Raw genomic sequence first — 26,679 nt, forward strand, 5'->3', positions numbered from 1 at the left:
TGTCTCCCATCGGATCAGTCTATTATTTTGGCCGATTTGCCTCCCGTTGGATCTGTCTCCCATTGGATCAACCAATCGTTCCCCGAGACCCCTTCGCCCCAACCTTTCCCTCTCTATCTCTTTGTGGCATCGTGGTTCTCCCGATATTGCCATAGCCATCGCCTCCAAACTCCCCGTGAAGACGTCACCACTGCGAAACCATTGAGCTTCATCATCGACCTCTCCCTTTCCATCTTTTCGTGGCATGGAAAACCGTTGGATCCCTTTTTCGATCGACACCACAAGGTCATTATTGCTTGACAATTCAGATTTGTCTCCATGAACTATTATACTTACATTGTTCTTCAAATTTCTAGATTGAAAATAACTTCACGTTCTTCAATATTATTTTTGTGAGCAAAAATATAAAATAGGTCATTGGGTTCTATTTCTTTTTCTTAATCTTTTTACTTATTAGGAATTTATTTATCAAATTTGGTGTCTCCGAGAACAGGGGCGGAGTCAGAAAATATTTTCAGTGGGGGCGGAATTTATTAAAGAAAAAAATAATAAATAATATAAATATATTAAAATTAATATAATTTATTTAATTTCTTCTTGTTAACATATGACAAAGATTTTTCTTTTAAATTTTTTTTCATAATTTTTTCAGTGTGGGCCAACTTAATGGCGGGCCAAGGCCCAGTGAAGGCCATGGCCTGCACTGGCCTATGCTGGCTCCGCCCCTGTCCGAGAATATATTTGTGGACACACTCAAAATTTAGGAATAAGTTAATTTATTATATATTTATACAGAGATAAGTATTCCCTCAAGAAGAGATTAAGGTTTCAAACAATGCAACTTGAAACTGCTCGAAATATTAATGAACTTTATGACAATGTTGATTAAGGATTCAAACAATGCAACTGCCCCTGTCCCGATCTCCCTGTTTCTGACATGACACTTCTTGATTCATGTGGGATGTGGCAGAATGCTTAAGATTAACATTGCTAACATCTTTATGATGATAAATTTTGGGGCATATTTATTTATTCAACAACAATATACTATCCTATATATACAAAATCAATGCTTTACAGAGATGTTCTTGAAGAGAATGAAAGAGGGAGACAGAGCAGAGACTTAACGAAATGGAGGCGCAATTCCATTCAGAATAAACAGGGGCAAAATGGTCATTTAAATACCGGGGACAAAATAGTCATTTACCCCACCTGTAAACCCACTTGTCAAAGTCATTCTATACAAATAGCTTAACTCAAATGGCAATACAGAACAATTATTTATTTACAATTGTAAGCAATAAAGTACCTTCATCCCTTGTATCTTTGCCTTTTAGGCTGCCTCTCCACCAAAGGATACCTAGAAGCAAGATAATAACAAAAGCTACAGCAGCCACAATCCCAACCACTGCACCAGTGGACATGCCATTTCCACCTTCTGATGGCGGGGTAAAATCTACATGAGAAAAAAAAACAAAAATGATAAGAGATTATATTAAGCCCATCAACATGGGGACCCCAAGTGACTTGCAAGGAACAGATTACTTCATCAGAACTCGAATGAAGATAGAAGAAGTATAGAAGAACTATTACGTCACACAATAGCCTATGAAAACAGATTCAGCATATGTAGACAGAATGAGATGATTCTATTTTCAAGGTCCCTATTCATCCCTGATGAAACATGATTAAATACCCTCAATCAATTCCCTGAACTCTAATCGAACTGTAGCTCAAAAGGAATAAAGGAAACTATGAGAATAATTTGTTTTTCTCTACCATGAAGAGAAGGAACAAAATCCAGAGGCATACGGCTTACCAGGATCCACGGATATAGCTGAAATAAGAGGACCATATACTCCTCTAACAGGGACAGCAGTTGTCCCTCGTCCAGCCCAATAAAAGCGGATTTCCAGTGTGCCATTGGTCACAATTGCATCGTATGTCATTGTGATACTCCTACCAGCCCCACCCGCTTTATCCACAATGTTGAAATCTTTTTCCACCAACTTTCCCTGCAACAATTCCTTATGGTCATGATCTTACTTGGGCTCTTTCTTGGGTTAGCTTTCTTAAATTTGAACAACATCAATGCCACATGGACAGGAAAATCAAATGATGAATTACATGGAAGCAATATCTCCCAATAAGAATAACACATAAAATAGAAAATGCCAGCAGTATCCATTCTTAACAAAGAACTGAAAAGAAAAACAAATAAAAAAGGGTAGTACACTGCAAGAATCTACCTGAATGTAAATATCAAATACACGCCTTCCAAGGCTGCTATATGTCTTGTCATCAGTAAACATGATTTCTGCAAAATGAAGGTTCACTTTGTAGTTTTCATTCTTCAGGCAGAACCCGTAATAGACCAGAGATAGGGGGGAAATTCGTGCATCCATGTACAATTCTGGATCCTTCACAGAAAGGATTGAAGTATTTTTCTGAATAAAGGACTTTAAACTGCCACCATCATCCATGAAGTCACCTGTGCTACTAAATGCCCAGTTACTATTACTTTCAACGAACATCAAACTCGTACCCAGGGTTGTAGTATCAGCTTCATATTTGGTGCCACTGCCAACATTTACTTCTTTGCCACCACAGTTTATGCGGAAGGAATACCAAGCTGATATAAAGCATAACCAGATTAAGAGATGAAGAAACAAGCAGACTAACAACCATCCCCCTCAATTTCAAAATCAAGTCCACATTTATCTATAGTTGCAATTTATATCTGAGATATAGGCTTGGCTTGTTTTAACATAAACCATTTTACATTGGAAAACAATTTACATGCGCAAAAAAATATGTTTTCCATATTTCTTGTCATTCAAAACCGGAAAATATGTAAAACATTTTTCAGAAAAATGTTTTACTTCTAAAAGAAAACAGATCCATAAGATTTATGTTTCAAGTAAAGACTATAAGCGTTTCTTGGAAAATAAATAAATAAAAAGACTGACATCTCCCCCAGTGCAAACTTTGAGATCCACAGTACAGATCACAAGGGGAAAGGCCAAACAGAATTTTGAACAAGTCAAACACATTGCATTGCTATTGTAAGTCCAACATTTCAACTGTACACATCATATTTTCAGCTTATATATATTTTTAAAGAAGGTGTAAATCAAATTGATTGATCTTAGCAAAAAAAAAAAAAATCAGCTGAATTGCAACTCTATCATCATTAGCTGCCCTCGTTTCAATATGAGCAAAAACAAAAAGTTATGGTAGTACAGTAAGGAAACTGGTAGCTATATGCAAGTTCCAATGCCATAATCTGTTATTTTGGATCATTATTACCTCGTGACACATCAACAAATCTAGATTTATCAACCAAGGCATGTTAAAATTTTATGCCAAAATCACATCAATTACTAAGTTACAATTACCCAAAGAATTTTAACAAAAAATTGAACAATTCAGATTTCAAACGCCAAACTTATTCAGGTATTGGACTTAAGGCCATAGACCCTACCAAGGGCTCTAACCATGTCATACAGACACATCTAATTATCCAACGTCAAACAAATATGCCTGAGGACAGTCACACTTTAATGACTCTAATCATTTCTTCAGAAATAAGTAACACAGCACATGTAATGTGTAGGAATATTACATATAAATTTATATGGCCTTCATAATTTTTTGGATCTATCTATTAATTTCAGGCCCTAGCATTTACTGTGTCAATTTCTATCATACTTATCACTTTTCACATAGCTTTCACATCAATATGGCAAATCAAAAGGAGAGAACAAAACTTACTTCGACTACAATGAGTGCTTGTCAAGCAGGATGAAATTCCACTAACAAAACAATTTGAGATCACAAAGTAGTTAGCATCCTTTCATTATACAAACATGAGAAGGGAACAAACTGAAGAAATTTCTTATAAAGGTTAACGTAATTCTTCAAAGGTTTAAAACTTACGTGCTACCATTCAAAGAGCTACCAAACAAGTTCCTGTATAAAAATACAATAACATGGTTACAGTAAGATCTTGAAGAAATTATAACAATACCGAGTTGTATGTATTCTTACACTTCACTCTCCTGACAACCTTGGGAGCCCGGGGTAAAGTTGTTAAATGAAAGATCACTGCAATAAAATTGACACCACAATTTCATCAATGCTAGAAATTTTACACTCGGTTGCTAATCCATGACCACTAGATTTGTTATTAACAAATCAATTGTAACAAACATTGTAAGTGAGATACCTATCAGTTTAATCTGGGATAAGGCTATATATCTAGAAATACCATCTTTATGCGGTAAGTTCGAATATTGTTCTAGGTAATTATCCAAAAGAGACAGCTTAATGTACAAGTTGCTTGCCACTGTGGGATCTAGGGGATTAGACATGTGCAGCTTACCCCCCACACACAAGAAAACTGTTTATGCAATTTGAACCCCTGACACCAGGTCAAGATTGAGAGGCCCTAACTCTGGCCATTGAAATTTTGTTTTAGGTTATTAGGCAACAAAAATACTTTTCACAGATGTTGGACAGTATCAACTTAATCCCTTATACACGCTAATTGAAAATCAAGATACAGAAATAATATTCTTATCCATTTTCTTCTCTCAAGGCCACACAAAGGTAGCATCATCAGTGTATAAAATTTAATCTAAGAGTATTGCTATGGCTTTAGAAATAATCGTGGGACACATTACGGTAAGAAAATTAAATTCTCGACAGCTTTTGATGATCCAATCCGATTCCACAGACTTGCATGATAATTAAAGGTTCATGATACTAAAGGACAGAAAGTACCCCATTTGCAAATGAACATTAAGTAGCCTAGACAGTAGGAGACTAGCATGTGCGGATGATAACTTACACATTCTCTGATTTTTTCAGGATCCAATCAGGCACAGGTCCACTTAGTAAGTTCCCAGTTAAGAAGCTAAGGAAAACAAATATCACAAAAATTAGTTTGGTTATCAGTTGCTCACAGTATGGTAGCATCAATATTGCGATAACAAACTCATCCAACATTCTCACACAAATATTACACTGACAACAATTCAAAAACACTGTATCCCACTTGACACATGCACCCATCCTGCTGATTCAAGTGGTACAACCAGTGCCCGTGAAATCTAGCAACCAAAACATAGAAAATATTGGTGTCCATACATGTAATCTGTATCTGCCAGACTACTAAAGCTGCTTGGAATTTCTCCACTCAACTTGTTGAAGCTCAGGTCTCTGCAAGAGAAATCACAATCAAGTTTCAAAATGACATTTTTCTTATTAACTGCTTTATTTAGCAAAACGCAAAATTCAGAACCAGATATTAAGCATTATAAATTATAATGCTTGGAACATAAGTAACATTTTTGCAGCATAACACATCTAAAGCAAACCAAATTCTGGAAAAAGCTGTGATTGGTTTAAACTCTTCCAAATGAGAAGTTTCAGCTTTCACCTTCAAATGTTCGCAACTTATCAATCATATTCTTCTGCTTAAGTATACATAAGAAAGTTGTCCACAAATGGCAGGGAAAATTATGCACCGTCACATGGTTCTGAACTTGTGAGATGTGTAATGACATAAGATGATTTGTCCACAAATGGCAGGGAAAATTAGATGCAAAGAGTGTTGAGAAGTAATTTGTGATCAGTTTCCCAATCAATAATAAATGCAGGGTCTTTTGGAAGAACAAGAAGTCAGCCTTGAAAATATGGTAGAAGTATTGGAATAGAAAAGAAGCTTAGAATTCAGAAGGTATATTTAATGTTTGTTATTCTGGAATTATCCTTGTATTCTATATATTCTGTAACGTATCTGGTTTGAAGTTAAGGAAGAAAATCAGTTAAAGCAATATAATATTCTACAGAGCAGCAGCTCTGCATTTCGTAAACATTTGATTTTCCGATCCTTCCTACCACATCTTCCGCTTGCCCCCAACAAAGAGAAAGGTAAAAAGGATTTAAATACTAACAAAGTCTTCAAACTTGTCACTGCCCCAAGATATTCAGGTAAAGATCCATTAAGATTGCAATTCCGCAATATACTGCAACAAAATGAAATGTGTACCACATAAAGTTAGCAGAAGATGATAATATATTCTTTAGTGATACTATATTACATAAACAATCAACTTACAGATACTTCAGGCTTGTCATATTATTTAGGGGTGGAAAAGGTGCTTGGGTTCCATTTAAGTCACTGATTCTCCTGCATATTTTAGTCCAGCTTAGAACAGCATTAATCATCGAAAATTGCTAAACGAGCAAAATTCAGAAGTCATGGGAGTAGAAGGCTTTACTGACAAGTCAGACATTTTGGTCAAAAGAGCAATGCCAGGAGGAATTGGACCTTCCAAACCACTCGCGTGCATCACTCTGCATGACACGGTTTTACATGAAAAAGTAGCTGAGAGAAAACTATAGAATTGAACAATGGTTAACCAGAGCAAAAGACAGGTCAAGCTCTTACATTTTTTGAAGATTTGTCCAGCTCTGGATGAAATTGGGTATCTTTCCAGTGAAGTGGTTGTCGCTAAGCCGACTGCATCATTTCAAATAATTATTCAATAGCCCGCTGGAAATGGAAAGGCGGATAACTAGAGAAAGAAATTCGAAAGACCCGTGAAAGAGAAATAAACTTACATGTCCTTCAAGTTGGTCAGCTTTGAGAGTGTTTCGGGCAGCTCCCCCGTAAAATTGTTTGAACTCAAATGTCTTCATCAACAAAATGGTGTCAACCATTAAATCAGTTGCCCTTCAACTTAAGAACATTTACTCCGAAAACTTAAGTTGATAGAGAAAGATACAGATGGCAATATAACATTTCTACACTATTTTTTATGCAAGGCATCTAATGAACAACCTATCAAAGTATTGAAAACCTCAACCAAATTATAAAGACTGCCAAAAGGCTTGGAAATTGTAAATGTTTCTACCAAAAACAAGATCTTACAGTTTCTCTAAGCGAGAAAGATCCCCAATCTCTGGAGGAATAAGACCTGACAACTGATTGAACTCCACAGTTCTGCAAACATCAAACTCAAATTCTTAGAAACAACAAGATGCATTTCTTTTTCCGAATTCATGCAGATAAGAAAATGGGTACTCAGTATTTTACAGATTGGCAAGCGTGCTGATGTTTCCAAGTTCTTTTGGGATTGGACCGGTTAGCCGGTTTACAATGAGGGAGCTGCAAATGACAGGACCCCACTTTCATTAGAAACATAGAACAAGAAAAAGCTTGAACACCGTTACAACATAAAGGAACGGCATTTGATAAGCACACATACATGTTTATTAGTTGCGTGGTGCCCCATTCTAGAGGGATAGTACCGTTAATGTAGTTTCGGCTAAGATCACTGCCCAATAATACCAATAACATACAATACAGTGAAATGAGTAATCAGGAAAATTTAAAAAAGAGGGCAATGAAGTGTTGAATTGAGGGGGAAGTGGTTTTTACTTACATTTCTTGGAGGTAAGGGAGATTGACCAATTCTGTTGGGAGCGTCCCGTTAAGATTCTGGGATTTGAGAACTCTAGAATTCAATAAAGAAGAAGAAGAATTCAGGCTGCGTTTGAAGAATTCAGGAATTGACAGAGAAATTGGTTGTTTCTTTGATTCAAAGAAAGAAATTAGTGCTGTCTTTGTTTGATTCTCTTTATAACATTACTTCACTCAATTGATTCTTCCCTCTCAAATTGATTTATAACAATTCTGATCATTGTTATTTAAACCCCATAGTTTAATTTAGTATTTAAAGTCCCTATAATTTATTTTTGCCTTTCAAATATCCCCTTTGCTAAAATAACTTAATAGAGCTTAAAATACCATCACTAAAACCATGCAGGGATCCAATAAGGGTAGTTAAATTAACATAAGCTCTTTAAAAATATAATAATATACTAACAAAATCTTAAATGAAAAAAATAAGTTTTATAAAATTTATGTAGAAATAACTCAAATCATAAGAGTTAGATCTAATTAACCCTTTCATTTATTTTTATTTTACTTGTACAAAAAAATAGCATGAAATTTTATTTTTTATTCTTTTACCCCTCAAGTTTCATTTATTGTAACAGTTTTACTTGAGTTAACTTATTTCATAGCAATTCCTTTATAAAAATATACAAAGAATCCAAGTTAAGTAGGTTATGAATTGAATATATAGATTATAATTTTAATAAAAATTAAAGTGAAAATGACGTTATGCTAAGACTTGAACCTCAAATTATTTTAAAAAAGAACAATTCAAATATTTTAGACCAATTGTTAAAAAAAATCATTATTGAAGATGTTACAATGTGTACAAAATATGAATGTAAAAAATAAATTATTCAGAAAGTAGTGATGTTTATTGTCGATAAAATACAAGAAACAAGATTACAATGGCTTAAAGTTAGTTAATGTCATTTATGAAAAAATGAGTGACACTTCTGTATTTATACAAAATTCTAGGGTGTCTAGTGTAATTTACCCAAATTTTTAGTAAGAAAGTAAATTAACCACAATTTGGGGGGGGGGGGGGGGGGGGGGGGGAAAGAAGATGATGATGATGAAAGCAGAAGATTCAGACCAGGAACAGATAATTCCCATTTTTTCCAAGAGGAGAGAGAAGATTTTCCCCAGAAAATAAGAAACATACATGCTAGTGACATGGCAAACGGTGTTGTCGGAGAAGGAGCAATCACAGGTGACTGCATTCTCAAACCCTTTGCTTGGGTTTAGGGTGGCCCAGCCCTTCTCTCCACCGCATGGATCCACACTGAAATCCCAATCCTCCTTCCCCAAAGTCTTGCCAATTTGCTTCAGAACTTCCACTGTAAACACCACAATCAAACTCAAATTAACAAGTAAACTCACTGCAACTGCAATCAAAATCCACAAACAAAAGACCCCAAAGTAATGAAGAAATCACATCTGAAAATTTGCTCGATGGTAAGAAACTATAGTTACATACTCTCCGTCTCGATCAATTGTGATTACGGGTTCTTATCGTTATTAAAAGAAACATTCATCACATGGGGTTTACTTTCTTTCATATATGTGTGTGTGCGTGTGTGGGTGTGTAAATATATACCTTCATCGGCTGCGAGGCTGGCTGCAGATACAGAAACTGGAAAGAAAATGGATATCGCGCAAATAATGAGGAGTAAAGATAGAAGTGATCTTGAGAAGAAGGTCATCATGTTCATCAGAAGAGCTGGATTCATGGGGCAAGTGACCGTACGAGCTGAAGGGCTGCGCGCAGAGGTAGAGAGAAAGAGAGCTGAAGACGACGACGGTGACAATGAAATGCAAGTATGCTGAAACCATGAGGCACAGCGAGAGCTAGCTAATTGTGTTGGCTTTGAAAGGTGTGAAGGCCACACCGCCGGGTCAACGACTCCCCAATTGATTTAATTGATTTGCCATATCCCACGGAGAGAGAGAACGAGAGGATATGAAATTGTGAGAAAGGGTCGTTGAAGAGTCTGTTCTTTAAAGCAACAGACTCTTCAACTCACAAGTTGACGTCATAGATACGTGAAAGATTATGGTGACTGAGTCGTGACACCACTTTAACAAAATAGAATAGTATTACTATTACATTAATTATTGTCTCTTATTTTTGGATAATTTTTGTTCAATTTTTAATATTATTTTTAATATAATTATTAAATTTTTAATATCTAATTTAAATATCAAAATATTCTGTAGAAACTTCCGTTCACCATTTAATCGTTCTCTTTTACAGATTTTAAATCATTTGACGTCGACATTTTCCATCAATAAATATATTTTATATTTAAATGATAATAATATAAATATTTAATTATCTAAAAATTATAAAATTCTATTTATATTTCTTAAAAATTGAAAGACTAACAAGAACAGGCCAATTTAGACCATGGAAGTCTGATGTAAACATGCATTTAATTTTCATAGTTATCCCTAAAATATGGGCCAATAATAAAAAAAATCAAATATTTTCACCAATTTGCAATCTAATCTAGTCTTTTCAATTTTTGACAATTAAGTGTCAATTGAGTGCAATTTTATCCACCATGTAAAATCTATTTAGAGGACATGTGTTCTAGGTGTAATATATTAATAATATATACCACATGTATACATAAGTAAGTATATATATCTTTGTCGTCGCCGTTGATCGCTGTCAGCCTTTTGTAGTCACTGTCGACAGCATTGGTTGTAGTTTCCAACCATCGCAACTGCCTATTTGTCCTCTCTGACTACAATGGTCATCTTTGAGAAAGAGAAAACATAGACAAGAAGAAGACGAAGACAAATAGAAGAAGACGACCATCACAACCGCCTGTTTGTTTTCTTCGACCACGATGATTGTCTTTGAGAGAGAAAAAATGAACATGAAAAGACAACCATTGCAGCCTCCTACTTATCTTCCCCAACCATGATGGTTGTCTTCGAGAGAGAGATAAGGCGAATAGGAGAAAGCTACTATCGTAGTCGTCTGTTCGTCTTCTCTAGCTGCAATGGTCGTCTTTAAGAAAGAAAAGATAAACAAGAGAAAGATAAAGACGAACATGAGAAAATGACCATATGTTTATCTTCTCTAACTATGATGGTCGTCTTTGAGAGAAAGAAGACGAACAGAAGAAAACTACCATCATGATCATTTATTTGTCTTCTCTAGCCCTGATAATTGTCTTCAAAAGAGAGAAGACGACCATTGTGGCTGCCTATTCATCTTCTCCAATCATGTGGTCATTCTTGAGAGATAAAAACAAGAGAAAATACGGCCTTTAAATTTTCAGTACCTAACTTATGCATTAGAGTGTTTGCACAGAAATTTTCATGCGCCATTTGATCATTCTCTTTTTTATAGACTCCGACCCATTTAACAACGTTGTTTTCCGTCAATAAATGCATTTTTTGTGTTCGAGCAATAACAATATAAATATCTAGTTATTTAAAAATTAGAAAATTCTATTTATATTTCCTAGAAATTGGAAGCCTAATAAGATAGCATGACCAATCTAGACTATGAAAGTTATGATGTAAACATGAATTTAATTTTCATACTTATCTTTAAAATAAAATATCTTTTAATTAAGGATGTTATTATTCAGTGATATTAAGACGCTTGTTAAGGTATATTTAATATATTTATTTTAATATTTCTATTAACTAATAATAAATGTTTTATATCTTAAAATATTTTATTAAACAATAAAAATATTTAAATTTTAAAAATTAATTACATTAAATGCATCTTCATTCCAATAAAACATGATTGATTAATGATTTAACGACTTCTTTTTTTGCGTCTAATTATAATAAAAAAATAATAAAATATAATTATAACTGAACTTTCCTCTTCACCACGTCTAAGTCAAAATATGAACGGTTTGTTTTGTGAAGATAAAAGGTGGCCGGGTCCACCCGGCCCGAGTTGTCCATGTCATTACACAATATTAATTATAAGATGTTGGAAGGCAAGACTTTGGGCCCACATTGAAGCCCATTTGCCTATGGGCCTCAGCATTTGGCCCGCTCACCACATTCTTGTCTCCTTCTAAATAAAAAAAAGTTAAATTTATATTTTTTTTTTATTTTCATATTTTTTTATTATTTAATTTTTTTATTTTAATTACACCCTTAAATCTATATTTTCAAGTTAATTTAACTCATATATACTTTGATTTTTTTTTTCGTATGACAATCCTAATTTTTTATTGTTTCGATTATACTTTTACACTTATATTTTTTAGTTAATTTAATCCATACACTTTAATGTAAATAGAATGTGATATGTATTTTGTCATCTCATTTTAATTTTTTTTTTATATATAAAAATTAAAGGTTAAATTCATTGAAAAATGCAAGTCCATAATTGAAATAACAAAAAGTTTGAATTATCACACGATAAAAATACCAAAATATAAGAGTTAAATTGAATCAAAAATTAAGTTTAAAGTTGTAATTGAATTAACAAAAAATTCAGGTGACCAAGTGAAAAGAATATAAAAGTACAAAGATAAAAATATAAATTTCATCAAATAAAAATGTACAAATAAAAAGAAACAAGAAATCATCTCGAAGATAACTCAAGTTCCCATTCAAGAATTAGGTGGAAGAAACCATCTTCAAGGACCGATATGAACATGAAAAGACTAACATTTACCATCCAAACATACAGGCGAAGAAAACCAGAAGAAAACAAAATCGTTGCCCTTCTGCTGCAAATTCTTTTTTACAACTTCATGCATTCAGTTCAAGTAAGAGGGGATGTTTCATTAAAGAAGATCAAAACGAAAGCCTATCAAGACGAAGATCGGGATTCTTGTTACTAATCTCTGTTCCTCCAGTAATCAGAATTCAGACTGATGGGGTAGAGATCGCCAGCAGATGCAGAAGAACCAGTCCATGGCCCGTCAATTGGCATACCTTGGATTTGGCTATCTTCTGTCATCTTTGTTTCCTGGTTGTTTTTCCATTCATCCATCTTTCCCTTGAACTTCAGTTGGTCATGGGATTTGGTTACATCTGAAAGAGGATCCTTAACAACTGTCCTGCCTTCGAGCATGCTTACAACTGAAGACATGGCAGGCCTAACTGATGCAGTGGCATTAGTGCACATAAGAGCTACATTAATCATTACCATCGCCTCGTCTCTATTGAAGGCTGATCCCATCTTTGGATCTACTAGCTCTATCAATCTCCCATCTGCCTCCAGTTCAAGTGTCTAAGGGAGAGACATAAAGTAATTTTAGAACTTAGATATATGTATGCGGATGCTGTAACTGCAAGTAAGGGCCCGAAGATCTGTTTCTTAAACATAGATTGGAAACACAAGAAGTGCTTTGCTACCTAAAAGAAAAACACAGTGGTAATCTGTAAATTTGCAAGCCAACTTGTTCGAGAAGTTTTCACACTATTTCAGTAAACAAATTTCTTCCCAAGGCTCAGATAATTGTGTTTTTTTACTTCACAAAAGTGTTACTCTGCCCCTTTTAAAATCACACAATTAATAGCATTTTTTATTTGACTCCGATATCAAGTTGAGGTCAATTAAAGAAAATGAGATACTTGAGTACCAACTAATGCAAGAAAGAAAGATATTCAACTTACCCTATCAAGAAGATTAAAATAGGGCTCTTTCGCCCTGAAACTAGTGTTACTTCTTCCGCTGACTATTTCCAGTGCAACAATTCCAAAGCTGTATACGTCTGCTTTGTCAGTTAAGTAACCATGCATTGCATATTCTGGTGCTATATATCCACTGCATATTCAAATTATTACATTATCATTCTATGAGAATAGTCATTTCCCATGCTTTATTTGTTACTATGAACATCTATATGTGGAAGGGAAATAACACTTTGTTACAACTAGCTAGAAAAGATATGAAAGTGATTTTAGGAAACAACAATTAATTCATCAACTGTGATTTAAAGCATATACTTACTAAGTTCCCGCAATTCTGGTGCTTATATGGGTATTATCCTCTTCGTCAAATTTTGCCAAACCAAAATCGGATATCTTAGGGTTAAGATTCTTGTCAAGTAGTACATTGGTGGCTTTAATGTCTCTTTGAACTATCTTAAGTCTTGATTCTTCATGGAGAAAAGCTAAACCTCGAGCTATACCAATACATATCTTATATCTTGTTTGCCAGTCTAATTTCAACTGGAATTCTTCTGGGCCTTCAAATTTGAAAGGAATGAGAATGTAGAATTATCAACTAAATGGTGTATGCTTAAATATGCACAAATATTTTTTGATATAAAGATGAAAAAAAAAATTACGGTTTGAAGTTTACCAAACAAAGCACGAGCAAGACTATTATTTTCCATGTACTCGTACACTAGCAACAATTGACTGCCTGCAATGCAACATCCATACAACTTCACTAGATGAGGGTGTTCTAAAGCAGAAACCATCCCTATTTCATTAACAAACTCGCGGTTCCCTTGCTTTGATTTGGAAGATAGCTGCTTTACAGCAATTGTGGTGCCATCTGCTAAAAGTCCCTGGAATTTTAAGATACAAACATAGGGGATTTTCGAATCAGTAAATTTTTGTTGGAATATGTGATTATCAAAGTTCAAATGTGATTACAGATCCAAATCCATTATCTATTTTAATTAAGGATACCTTATAAACGGATTCAAAACCACCTTCTCCAATCTTATTAGCAGCATCAAAATTATTTGTAGCAGTTTTAATTTGCCTCAAGGTGAATGAACCTGTCTGTAGATCTAGACCCTTCAAGTCTATGAAAGATGACAAATGAGATAAGAAACATTTTTAAATATAATAACCAAACATAATCCTAATATTCTTAAGACTTGTAAATATTTAATTCCTACAAAGTCTATTTACACATGAAATTCCAGTGAAAAAAGCATCAAACTATTTTTCACAAGATGAAGTGCTAAATAATTTCATGTTTAAAGAATATTTTGTAGGAAAAAAAAAAAGCTTATATAAATGAGGTTGATAAAGAGAAATTTTAAAATTGCAGGGGCTTAATTTGCGAAAAGAGTCTAGCAAACAAGGATCCTCGGTAAGCTTAGAAAGCATAAAAATAGCAATAAAGAATAGTTATTTATTTACAATTGTAAGCCATAAAGTACCTTCATCCATTGTATCTTTGCGTCTTAGGCAGCCTGTCCACCGAATGATACCTAGAAGCAAGAAAACAACAAAAGCTACAGCAACCACTATCCCAGCCACTGCACCAGCGGACATGCCATTTCCACCTTCTGATGGCGGGGTAGAACCTGCTTGGGGACCCCAACCCCAAGTGACTTGCAAGGAACAGATTACTTCATCAGAACTTGAATGAATTTAGTTTGCATTATGATTGGAACCGTTGTATGTTAACACTCCAGAAAGTATGTGCCTCATGATGACTTGCATCTCACAATTTTTTAAAACAGAATTGAATTGTTCCTCTTTCAAAATTTGGGAAAGAAAAAATAAACAAAGATGAAGACAGAAGAAGTATAGAAGAAATATTATGTCACATAACAACCTATGAAAATAGATTCAGCATATGTAGACAGAATGAGATGATTCTATTTTCAAGGTCACTATTCATCCCTGATAAAACAGGATTAAATACCCTAAATCACTTCCTTGATATATAATCGAACTGTAGCTCAAAAAGAATAAAGGAAACTATGGGACTAATTTTTTTCTCCACCATGAAGAGAAGGAACAAAATCCAGAGGCATACCGCTTACCAGACTCCACGGATATAGCTGAAATGAGAGGACCATATACTCCTCTAACAGGGACAGCAGTTGTCCCTCGTCCAGCCCAATAAAAGCGGATTTCCAGTGTGCCATTGGTCACAGTTGCAATGTATGTCATTGTGATATTCCTACCAGCCCCACCCGCTTTATCCACAATGTTGAAATCTTTTTCCACCAGCTTTCCCTGCAACAATTCCTTATTGTCATGCTCTTACTTGGGTTAGCTTTCTTAAATTTTGAACAACATCAATGCCACACGGACAGGAAAATCAAATGATGAATTAGATGGAAGCAATATCTCCCAGTAAGATTCACACATAAAATAGAATATGCCAGCAGTATCCATTCTTACCAAAGAACTGAAAAGACAAACAAATAAAAAATGAGAAATTTTCCATACATCAGCTCTATTGGGGTGGTACACTGCAAAAATCTACCTGAATGTAAATATCGAATACACGCCTTCCAAGGCTGCTATATGTCTTGTCATCAGTAAACATGATTTCTGCAAAATAAAGGTTCACTGTGTAGTTATCATTCATCAGGCAGAACCCGTAATAGACCAGAGATAGGGGGGAAAGTCGTGCATCCATGTACAATTCTGGATCCTTCACAAAAAGGATTGAAGTATTTTCCTGAATAAAGGAGCCCTTTGAACTGCGATCATCATCCATGAAGTAACCTGTGCTACTAAATGCCCAATTACTATAACTTTCAACGAACATCAAACTCGCAGACGGGGTTCTAGTATCAGCTTCATATTTGGGGCCACTGCTAACATTTACTTCTTTGCCACCACAATTTATGCGGAAGAAATGCCGAGCTGATATAAAGCATAACCAGATTAAGAGATGAAGAAAAAAACAGACTAACAACCATCCACCTCAATTTCAAAATCAAGTCCACATTTATCTATAGTTGCAATTTATATCTGAGATATAGGCTTGGCTTGTTTTAACATAAAACATTTTACATTGGAAAACAATTTACATGTGAAAATGCTTTACGCAAAAAAAAAATAGTTTTGTTAATAAAATGTTTTCTATATTTATGTTTCTTAGCAAATAAATAAGTAAAAAGACTGACCTCTCCCCCAATGCGAACTTTGTGGTCTACACTACAGATCACAAAGGGAAAGGCCAAACAAACTTTTGAACAAGTCAAACACCTCGCATTGCTATTGTAAGTCCAACATTTCAACTATACACATTATATTTTCAGCTTATATATTTTTTTTAAAGAAGGTGTAAATCAAATTGATTGATCTTAGCAAAAACAAAAAAAAAATCAGCTGAATTGCAACTCTATCATCATTAGCAGCCCTTGTTTCAATATGAGCAAAAACAAAAAGTTATGGTAGTACGGTAAGGAAACTGGTAGCTATATATATATATATATATATATGCAAGTTCAATGCTATAATTAGTTCTTTTGGATCATTATTACCTCACGACACATCAACAAATCTAGGTTTATCAACCAAGGCATATCAAAATTTTATGCCAAAATCACATCAATTACTAAGGTATAATTACCCAAAGAATTTAAAAAAAAATTAAACAACTCAGATTTCAAATACCAAACTTATTCAGGTATTGGATTTAAATCCATAAACCCTACCAAGAGCTCTAACCATGTCATAGAGACACATCTAATTATTTGACATCAAACAAATATGCCTGAGGACAGTCACTCTTTAATGACTGTAACCATTTCTTTAGAAATAAGTAACACAACACATGTAATGTGTAAGAATATTACGTATAAGTTTATACCGCCTTCATAATTTTTTTGATCTATTATCTCTATCTATTCATTTCAGGCCATATGCATTCACTGTATCAATTTCTATCATGCATGCTTATCACTTTTCACAAAGCTCTTACGTCAATATGGCAAATCAAAAGGAGAGAACAAAACTTACTTTGAATGCAAGTGCTTGTCAAGCAGGATAAAATTCCACTGACAAAACAATTTGAGATCATGAAGTAGTCAGCATCCTATCATTATACTAACGTGAGAGGGAACAAATTGAAGAAATTTCTTATCAAGCTTAATGTAATTCTTCAAAGGTTCAAAACTTACGAGCTGCCATTCAAAGAGCTGTCAAACAAGTTCCTATATAAAAATACAATAACATGGTTACAGTAAGATCTTAAAGAAATCATAACAATTACGAGTTATATGTATTCTTACACTTCATTTTGCAGACAACCTTGGGAGCCTAGGATAAAGTTGTTAAATGAAAGATCACTGCAATAAAATTCACACCACAATTTCATCAACTTTAGAAATTTTACACTCGGTCTAATCCATGACCACTTGATTTGTTATTAACAAATGAATCATAATAAATATTTTAAGTGAGATACCTATTAGGTTAATCTGGGGTAAGGCTATATATCTAGAAATGCCATCTTTATGTGATAAGTTACAATATTGTTCAAGGTAATTATGAAAAAAAGACATGTTAGTGTACAAGTTGCTTGCCACTGTAGGATGGGATTAGACATGTGCAGCTTACCCCCCACAAACAAGAAAATTATTTGTGCAATTTGAACCCCTGACACCAGGTTAAGATTGAGAGGCCCTAATTCTGGCCATTGAAATTTTGTTTTAGGTTATTAGGCAACAAAAATACTTTTCACAGATGTGGACAGTATCAACTTAATACCTTATTCACACTAATTGAAAATCAAGATACAACAATAATTGTAAGGCCCAAGGAGAGCCAGCCAGGCCCATGTGACCATATAAAAGCTCTAGAACTCTCAGCTTCTCCCTCCCTCTTCCCGTTACACTTTCACTCTCACTCTCATTTCATCTTCTAAGAAAGCTCTATAAATCACCAATTTTGTAAAATTCGACCGTTGGATCTTGAATCGGACCACATTATCACCATAAAATCAACCCCGATCTACAACAAGGTAAGCTTTTTAGTTTTATTAGCTTTACAATTTTAGAAAAAATTCGTGCGAGGTGTATGTATATGCTCGTGGGTGTGTTAGCCGAAAGTTTAACTTTAGATATACAAAGATCTAGTTGTTGGATATTGTTGATTTTTGGGTATGTTGGTAGATGGGGGTAAAGAAGTCGAGTAGTAGCCTTGGATCGTCAAAAAATGTCGGTCGTGGTGGCTCGCGGCAATTGGTGGTGTGCTTATTAAATATGGCTGAAAATTAAAAGTTAGATCTACGAAAATTCAACCGTTAGATCTAGCCCATTTTTAGATATATTAACCTCCTTAACTTGGCGGTTCTAATGGTAGGTTTAGATCGTAGAAACCTCCGGCCGACAGTGGTTACTAGAGGCTAGCAGTGGTTGTTGACGACGACGGTGTGACTAGTTTAGGCTGTTTTATTTTTGGGGTTTAGGGACAATGGTGGTAGCCCTTGGGTCGATCCAAATCTTGGGTGACTTAATTTTTGATAGGTGACATTGACATGCCCCAGTCGAGAGGCGTTTGAGGGAATCCCACACCTTCCATAACACTAGGAATGAGTAGATTGTATTATGATGGTAATTGTTATATTCATATCTCCAATCGTCCTAGTATTCTATATATATTATTCACCATTTCATTCTTATTTGCATCTGGGAAAGTAGAATCCATCTTGTTTTATCTGCGCATATTGACACTCACGATTGATTGCATTTCCTTTAAATTTGCATTTGAGAAGTTTATGATTTATGTCATCATGGACTATGAATACTTATATGTGAAATGTTGCATGTGACACTTGTTAAAACTAAATGATAGTATAATATGTGTATTTAAATGGAGTGACTGTAAGAATCTTATGTAGCTAACCACAGTAATTGTTACTATGTATACTTTAGGGCGTCAGATGTTCCACCCTTAGTGGCGTGAGAGGTTCCGTCATCCATGTTTTGTTTAGTTGTTGGTATGAGAGGTTTCACCATCCATGTTTAGATTAAGGTGTGAGAGGTTCCACCTTTGTCGGCATGAGAGGTTCCGCTGTTATGAATATGTAAACTATGGTTCTAACTTGTTATTCTAAATGTCCAAGTTTATTTGTCATCTCTTATATTGATATGATTACCATTGGGTAAGACATGGCATGATGATTATCCTTGATGCATTGATTTATACTTCCCTTATTATAATGCTCTTTACCCTTCACTAAGCTAGTGTCAGGCTTACCCTTAATATTTCAAATTTTGTAGGTTGTCATACATTTTAATAGTAAGAGCCGTGGTATATGGATATACCTTAGCCACACTCCGATTAAAACATATTCACTTCATTCCACGGGGTTGTGCATGAGAAGGTTTAAGTTCTTTCTTATTGTGAATTGTGATTATTGTAAGTAAATGATGAATTTTGGGTCGATGACACTTTAATTTTTGTATATAAATGATGTAGTATTTCTATAAATGATTTGAAATGTTTATATCTCAAAGGAATTTGTATATTGTAAAACTTATTATTCCCTGTTGGAGTTTGTGACTTCTTAAAGTATAGTGTCGGTCACAATCTTAGATTTTGGGTCGTGACAATAATATTCTTATCCATTTTCTTCTCTCAAAAGCCACACAAAGGTAGCATCATCGGTGTATAAAATTTAATCTAAGAGTGCTGCTATGGCCGTAGAAATAATCGTGGGACACATTACGGTAAGAAAATAAAATTCTTGACAGCTTTTGATGATTCAATCCAATTCCACAGACTTGCGTGATAATTAAAGATTCATGATACTAAAGGACAGAAAGTAGCCCATTTGCAAATGAACATTAAGTAGCCTAGACAGTAGGAGACTAGGGTGTGGAAGATGACTTACACATTCTTTGAACTTTTCAGGATCCAATCAGGCACAGGTCCACTTAGTAGGTTCCCAGTTAAGAAGCTAAGGAAAACAAATATCACAAAAATTAGTCTGGTTATCGGTTGTTCACAGTATAGTAGCATCAATATTGCGATAACACTGACAACAATTCAACTATTACAACTGACAACAATTCAAAAACACTGTATCCCACTTGACGCATGCACCCATCCTGCTGATTCAAGTGGTACAACCAGGTCTGTGAAATCTAGCAACCAACACAGAGAAAATATTGGCGTCCATACATGTAATCTGCTTTTGCCAGGTTACTAAAGCTGCTTGGAATTTCTCCACTCAAGTTGTTGAAGCTCAGGTCTCTGCAAGAGAAATCACAATCAAGTTTCAAAATGACATTTTTCTTATTAACTGCTTTATTTAGCAAAATGCAAAATTCAGAACCAGATATTAATTGTAATGCTTGGAACATAAGTAACATTTTTGCAGCACAACATATCTAAAGCAAACCCAAATTCTGGAAAAAAGCTGTGATTGGTTTAAACTCTTCCAAGTGAGAAGTTTCAGCTGTCACCTTCAAATGTTCGCAACTTATCAGTCATATTCTTCTGCTTAATTATACATAAGAAGGTTGTCCACAAACGGCAGGGAAAAAACATCGCATGCAACAAAAAGCCCTTCCAAGAAATGTTAATAAATCAGATGCAAAGAGAAAGGTAAAAAGGATTTAAATACTAACAAAGTCGTCAAATTTGTCACTCCCCCAAGATATTCAGGTAAAGATCCATTAAGATTGCAATTCCGCAATATACTGCAACAAAATAAAATGTGTACCACATAAAGTTAGCAGAAGATGATAATTAATATATTCTTTAGTGATGTTATATTACATAAACAATCAACTTACAGTTTCCCCAGGCTTCTCGTATTATTAAGGGGTGGAAAAGGTGCTTGGGTTCCATTTAAGTCACTGATTCTCCTGCATATTTTAGTCCAGCTTAGAACAGCATTAATCATCGAATATTGCTAAAAGGGCAAAAGTCAGAAGTCTTGGGAGTAGAAGGCATTACTAACAAGTCAGTGATTTTGGTCAAAAGACCAAGGCCAGGAGGAATTGGACCTTCCAAACCACTAGCATGCATCACACTGCATGACACGGTTTTAAATGAAAAAGTAGCTGAGAGAAAACTATTGAATTGAACAATGGCTAACCAAAGCAAAAGACAGGTCAAGCTCTTACATTTTTTGAAGATTTGTCCAGCTCTGGATGAAATTGGGTATCTTTCCAGTGAAGTGGTTGTCACTAAGCCGACTGCATCATTTCAAATAATTATTCAATAGCCCGCTAGAAATGGAAAGGCGGACATCTAGAGAAAGAAATTTGAAAGACCCATGAAAGAAAAATAAACATACATGTCGTTCAAGTTGGTCAGCTTTGAGAGTGTTTCAGGCAGCTCCCCCGTGAAATTGTTTGAACTCAAATGTCTTCATCAACAAAATGGTGTCAACCATTAAATCAGTTGTCCTTCTACTTAAGAACATTTACTCTGAAAACTTAAGTTGATAGAGAGAAAGATACAGATGGTAATGTAACATTTCTGCACTATTTTTCATGTGAGGCATCTAATGAACAGCCTATCAAAGTATTGAAAACCTCAACCAAATAATAAAGAATGCCAAACGGCTTTGAAATTGTAAAAGATTCTACTAAAAACAAGATCTTACAGTGTCTCCAAGAGAGAAAGATTCCCAATCTCTGGAGGAATGAGTCCTGACAACTGATTGAACTCCACAGTTCTGCAAACATCAAAATCAAATTCTTAGGAACAACAAGATGCATTTCTTTTTTCGAATTCATGCAGATAAGCAAATGGGTATTCAGGATTTTACAGATAGGCAAGCGTGCTGATGTTTCCAAGTTCTTTTGGGATTGGACCGGTTAGCCGGTTTACAATGAGGGAGCTGCAAATGACATGTCCCCACTATCATTAGAAAAATAGAACAAGAAAAAGCTTGAACACCATTACAACATAAAAGAACAGCAATTGATAAGCACACATACATGTTTGTTAGTTGCGTGGTGCCCCATTCTGGAGGGATAGTTCCGTTAAGGTAGTTGCGGCTAAGATCACTGCCCAATAATACCAATAACATACAATACATTGAAATGGGTGATCAGGAAAATTTAAAAAAGAGGGCAGTGAAGTGTTGTATTGAGGAGGAAGTGGTTTTTACTTACATATATTGGAGGTAAGGGAGATTGACCAATTCTGTTGGGAGAATCCCGTTAAGATTCTGGGCTTTGAGAACTCTACAATTCAATAATGAAGAAGAAGAATTCAGGCTGCGTTTGAAGAATTTAGGGATTGACAGAGAAATTGGCTATTTCTTTGATTCAAAGAAAGAAATTGGTGCTTCATTTGTTGGATTCTCTTTATAACATTCCTTCACTCAATTGATTCTTCCTCTATAATTGATTTATAATATTCTTTTAGGGTAAACGTATCGAGAATTTTGATAATTGTTATTTAAACTCCATTGTTTAATTTAGTACTTAAAGTCCCTATAATTTATTTTTGCTTTTCAAATATTCCCTTTTGTTAAAGTAACTTAATAGAGCCCAAAATACCATCACTAAAATAATATAGGGATTCAATATGAGCTCTTAAATTAACAAAAGAAGGTCTTTAAAAAAATAATAATATACTAAAAGAACTTAAATGATAAAAATTAATTTTATAAGGTTTACGTGAAATTAACTCAAATCATAAGAGTTAGATCTAATTTATCCTTTCATTTATTTTCTTTTTACCTGTAACAAAAAATATCATGAAATTTTATATTTTATTCTTTTACCCTTCAAGTTTTATTTATTGTAATAGTTTCACTTGAGTTACCTCATTCGATAGCAATTTTTTTATAAAAAATACAAAAAATTCAAGTTAAGTAAGTTACGAATTGAATATATAGATTATAATTTTAATAAAAATTAAAGTGAAGATGATGTTATGCTAAGGCTTGAAGTTCAATTTATTTCAAAAAGTGAACAATTCAAATATTTTAGACTAATTGTTCAAAAAGAATCATTATTGAAGATGTTATAATGTGTACAAAATATGAATGTAATTATGTTAAAGATATAGGTATATGGCTATATAAGAAAAAATTAATTAAAAAATAAATTATTCAGAAAGAATTGATGTTTATTGTCGATAAGATACAAGAAACAATATTACAATAGCTAATGTAATTTATGAAAAAGTGAGTGACACTTCTGTATTTATACAAAATCCTAGGGTGTCTAGTGTAACTTACCCATCTTTTTAGTAGGAAAGTCAATTAACTACAATTGAGGGGGTTTGGGGAGAAGAAGATGATGAAAGCAGAAGATTCAGACCGGGAACAGATAATTCCCATTTTTTCCAAGAGGAGAGAAGATTTTCCCGAGAAAATAAGAAACATACATGCTAGTGACATGGCAAATAGTGTTGTTGGAGGAGCAATTACACGTGACTGCATTCTCAAACCCTTTAACTGGATTTGGGGTGGCCCAGCCCTTCTCTCCACTGCATGGATCCACACTGAAATCCCAATCCTCCTTCCCCAAAGTCTTGCCAATTTGCTTCAGAACTTCCACTGTAAACCCCACAACCAAACTCAGACAAGTAAACTCACTGCAACTGCAATCAAAATCCACAAACAAAAGACCCCAAAGTAATGAAGAAATCACATCCTAAAGTTTGTTCGGTGGTAAGAAACTATACAGTTCCATACTCTCCGTTTCTAGGCTATTATATATGTCTATTTGTTACCCAGTATACACTGTTGGAATATTTCGCAGTATGTGCGTGTACAGCAGTAAATATGAACACAACACGAACGTATGAACTGCAAGGATAATACAACAACAGCAATCGCCGAAGAAGATGTCATGAGCACCGCTACAACTGGCTGGATCGACAGGAGAATAGAGGGTTGGTAACGATCGAGGCACGTGTAAGTGTTGTCCTGAAAACAGAATCGTCTGGCACTGGTCGCTGGCAGACTCCGACGACTGTCTTTACAGGATTCAATGATCGGGTTCAGCTGGTCGGCAATCTCGAACAGCAGGATCTGGCAGAACTTTGAATGGTACTTGCTGTCCGTGGGCCAAAGAACTTAACTCTCGAAAATTTGGATCGAACACCTAACGAAGGCCTGGCTATGTATTTAGCCGAAACCCGACACCGAAATCATAAAATCAGCCACCGAGAATCTCGCAGAAAATCAGCAAATCGGTTGGAGTGAAATTCGGAAAAGTTGATCGGATTAAAGAAAAACAAAAGAAAAAATATTAAATAAATTTATAACAAAAATATATATATATATTTTTTATGTACTGTATCGTACCGACCGACTAAACGGACTACAGCAGTGGCAGCGCAATTGTGTAGGTATGGGCTTGCTCGTTAAACACAACACACATATACACACACACTTACACTCACAGACTGACACACAACATACACTCGATCAATTGTGATTACGGGTTCTTATCGTTATTAAAAGAAACAATCATCACATGGGGTTTACTTTCTTTCATATATATATATATATATATATACATGTGTGCGTGCGTAAATATATATATACCTTCATCGGCTGCGAGGCTGTGTGCAGATACAGAAACTGGGAAGAAAATGGATATTGCGCAAATAATGAGGAGTAAAGATAGAAGTGATCTTGAGAAGAAGATCATCATGTTCATCAGAAGAGCTGGATTGATGGGGCAAGTAACTGTTCGAGCTGAAGGGCTGCGCGCAGAGGTAGAGATAAAGAGAGCTGAAGACGACGACGACGATGAAATGCAGGTATGCTGAAACCCTGAGGCACAACGAGAGCTAGCTAATTGTGTTGACTTTGAAAGGTGTGAAGGCCACAACTGGACAGTGGACACCGACTCCCCAATTGATTTAATCGATTTGCCATATCCCACAGAGAGGGAGAGGGAGAGAGACAGAGACAGAGAGAGAGAATGGATATGAAATTGAGACAATAAAGGGTCGTTGAAGAGTTTGTACTTTGAAGGAAAATTCTAATAAACAACACTTCTAAGTTGGCGGCTGAGTGACAACGCGGCCACTTTTGTTTCATGCATTTATTTGGGATCTTTTTATCGAGCAAATGAGTATTATGAAGGGATGTTAAGATTTTAGTTCGGATCTAAAAATTAGTCTGGATTGATCGGACCTCGGTCCATCTATATCGTTGAATTAATTTTTAGTTTAATTTGATTCGGGACGATTGAAGGTTGAAAGTGGGTTGTAATTATATAGAAATTATTATTTATTAATAATATATTAAATGTTAAATAATTTTAATATATATTATATACATATTTAAAATTTAAATATACATAATATGTGAGTATTTTTAAAAAAATTATATTAAAAATAAAAAATATTCAAAATCATTTAGGAATGAACCGAACTAGTATGGTCTTCGATTTGAGAATTCTAGTGATTTTAGTCCTGGTTCGATTTAGTCTAGTGTTGATGTCGTCCGATTCAAACCAAATGCACACCTCCAGTATTTGGTTTGGTTCGATTCGATTCGATTTAGGTTCTTTTATAATAGAATTAAATTGAGTATAAGATAAATTAGTAATGAAATTAAATAATATGAGATCATGTTTGATATAGGAGACATCACTCAAGATCATACTTATCCCTTGTTTGGTTTAAAAAAAATATAAATTTAATATTTTCTTGAAAAGTACATGTTGTAAATTAATAAAATTTTAAAGATATTAAATTTAATTACTCTAAATAAAAATTTGACAAAATACAATTATGGAATTACTAAAATTTCTTTATCGTAGTCATATTTTACTCTATTAATTATGATGAGAATTAGATCCAAACATTGCTAGATTTGTCCAAGGTCAAGTATGTCTAGTAACGGTTCTTGACTTTGACCTACAAGAATGAGACTCGATCTCTTGGTAAAATCTTTGACGATAAAGTCAATCTTGATACCAAAAGTAAAGTAGGGTATAACAAACAATAAATGATATGCCTATCTCTTAAAATTCACGTATTTATATAAACATACTATGAGGCTAGGGAAGGGTAACGATTGTGCTGCATAAACAATCAAATCGCAACTAATACAAATGGAGATTTGGTTCTGAATTGAGGCAAATCAAGTTATTTGGATTGAGAAGGTGTTTGGTTTATAGGTTTGACCACTTATAAACTATTCATTTAGCTTATAAGTTATTAAGCTCATTTTGTTAAATGTAGCTCATTTTGTTAAATGTCTGTCAAGCACTCAGAAGTTTAAACACTTTTAAGCTTAAAACTTTATCCACTAGCGTTTTGGAAAAGCTCTTTTCCCCCAACTTTTCCAAAAACGCCACCAAGAGTTTATTGCGTTGACCAACAAAATGTTCGATTTACCATCAAACAAAATATTTAATTCCAACCATACCTCATCTTCTCCCTCTGCCTTCACTATCGCCAAACCTATCTCCGGCCGCCATTGTCGCCATTGCCCGTCACCCCAACTGTTCGTCTCTTATCGTCGCTTGAGTCGATCATCACCCCAGCCCATTGCCTCAACCGGTCGCTGCCCTTGCCCTCGTTGCTTCCTCCACTCACTGTATATATATATATATATATCA

At 34.7% G+C, this 26,679-nt stretch overlaps 2 protein-coding genes across 6 annotated transcripts; both read right to left on the minus strand.

Annotated features, from left to right (window-relative positions):
* Positions 1–1,123: 1,123 nt before the first annotated feature.
* On the minus strand, positions 1,124–24,954 carry LOC127791809 (probable leucine-rich repeat receptor-like serine/threonine-protein kinase At3g14840). 3 transcript variants are annotated; one of them, XM_052321906.1, is made up of 21 exons: positions 24,749–24,954; positions 9,069–9,169; positions 8,634–8,808; positions 7,455–7,526; positions 7,278–7,346; positions 7,106–7,177; positions 6,941–7,012; positions 6,631–6,702; positions 6,458–6,529; positions 6,292–6,363; positions 6,125–6,196; positions 5,961–6,032; positions 5,152–5,223; positions 4,853–4,918; positions 4,051–4,107; positions 3,940–3,972; positions 3,775–3,815; positions 2,250–2,632; positions 1,820–2,015; positions 1,310–1,456; positions 1,124–1,212 (listed from the first exon to the last, which is right to left on the minus strand). In XM_052321906.1, the coding sequence occupies exons 1-21, from the start codon at positions 24,760–24,762 to the stop codon at positions 1,178–1,180; spliced, it is 1,965 nt and encodes a 654-aa protein (XP_052177866.1). In that variant the 5' UTR covers positions 24,763–24,954; the 3' UTR covers positions 1,124–1,177. The 3 variants fall into 3 exon arrangements, with proteins under 3 accessions (XP_052177866.1, XP_052177865.1, XP_052177867.1); XM_052321905.1 differs by lacking the exon at positions 24,749–24,954 and having other exon boundaries at positions 9,069–9,443; XM_052321907.1 differs by lacking the exons at positions 4,853–4,918; positions 24,749–24,954 and having other exon boundaries at positions 9,069–9,443.
* On the minus strand, positions 12,049–24,808 carry LOC127791801 (probable leucine-rich repeat receptor-like serine/threonine-protein kinase At3g14840). 3 transcript variants are annotated; one of them, XM_052321876.1, is made up of 25 exons: positions 24,648–24,808; positions 23,828–24,216; positions 23,480–23,651; positions 22,255–22,326; positions 22,078–22,146; positions 21,906–21,977; positions 21,741–21,812; positions 21,429–21,500; positions 21,256–21,327; positions 21,090–21,161; positions 20,923–20,994; positions 20,755–20,826; positions 20,306–20,377; positions 20,016–20,081; positions 17,410–17,466; positions 17,299–17,331; positions 17,138–17,175; positions 15,651–16,036; positions 15,202–15,397; positions 14,590–14,736; positions 14,108–14,226; positions 13,773–13,983; positions 13,419–13,656; positions 13,082–13,232; positions 12,049–12,695 (listed from the first exon to the last, which is right to left on the minus strand). In XM_052321876.1, exons 2-25 carry the CDS (start codon positions 23,946–23,948, stop codon positions 12,300–12,302), a joined length of 3,048 nt encoding a protein of 1,015 aa, XP_052177836.1. In that variant the 5' UTR covers positions 23,949–24,216; positions 24,648–24,808; the 3' UTR covers positions 12,049–12,299. The 3 variants fall into 3 exon arrangements, with proteins under 3 accessions (XP_052177836.1, XP_052177835.1, XP_052177837.1); XM_052321875.1 differs by having other exon boundaries at positions 14,590–14,792; positions 15,195–15,397; XM_052321877.1 differs by lacking the exon at positions 21,429–21,500 and having other exon boundaries at positions 14,590–14,792; positions 15,195–15,397.
* Positions 24,955–26,679: the final 1,725 nt, after the last annotated feature.

Source organism: Diospyros lotus, chromosome 15 (assembly GCF_014633365.1).
Source record: "Diospyros lotus cultivar Yz01 chromosome 15, ASM1463336v1, whole genome shotgun sequence".
Lineage (NCBI taxonomy): Eukaryota > Viridiplantae > Streptophyta > Magnoliopsida > Ericales > Ebenaceae > Diospyros > Diospyros lotus.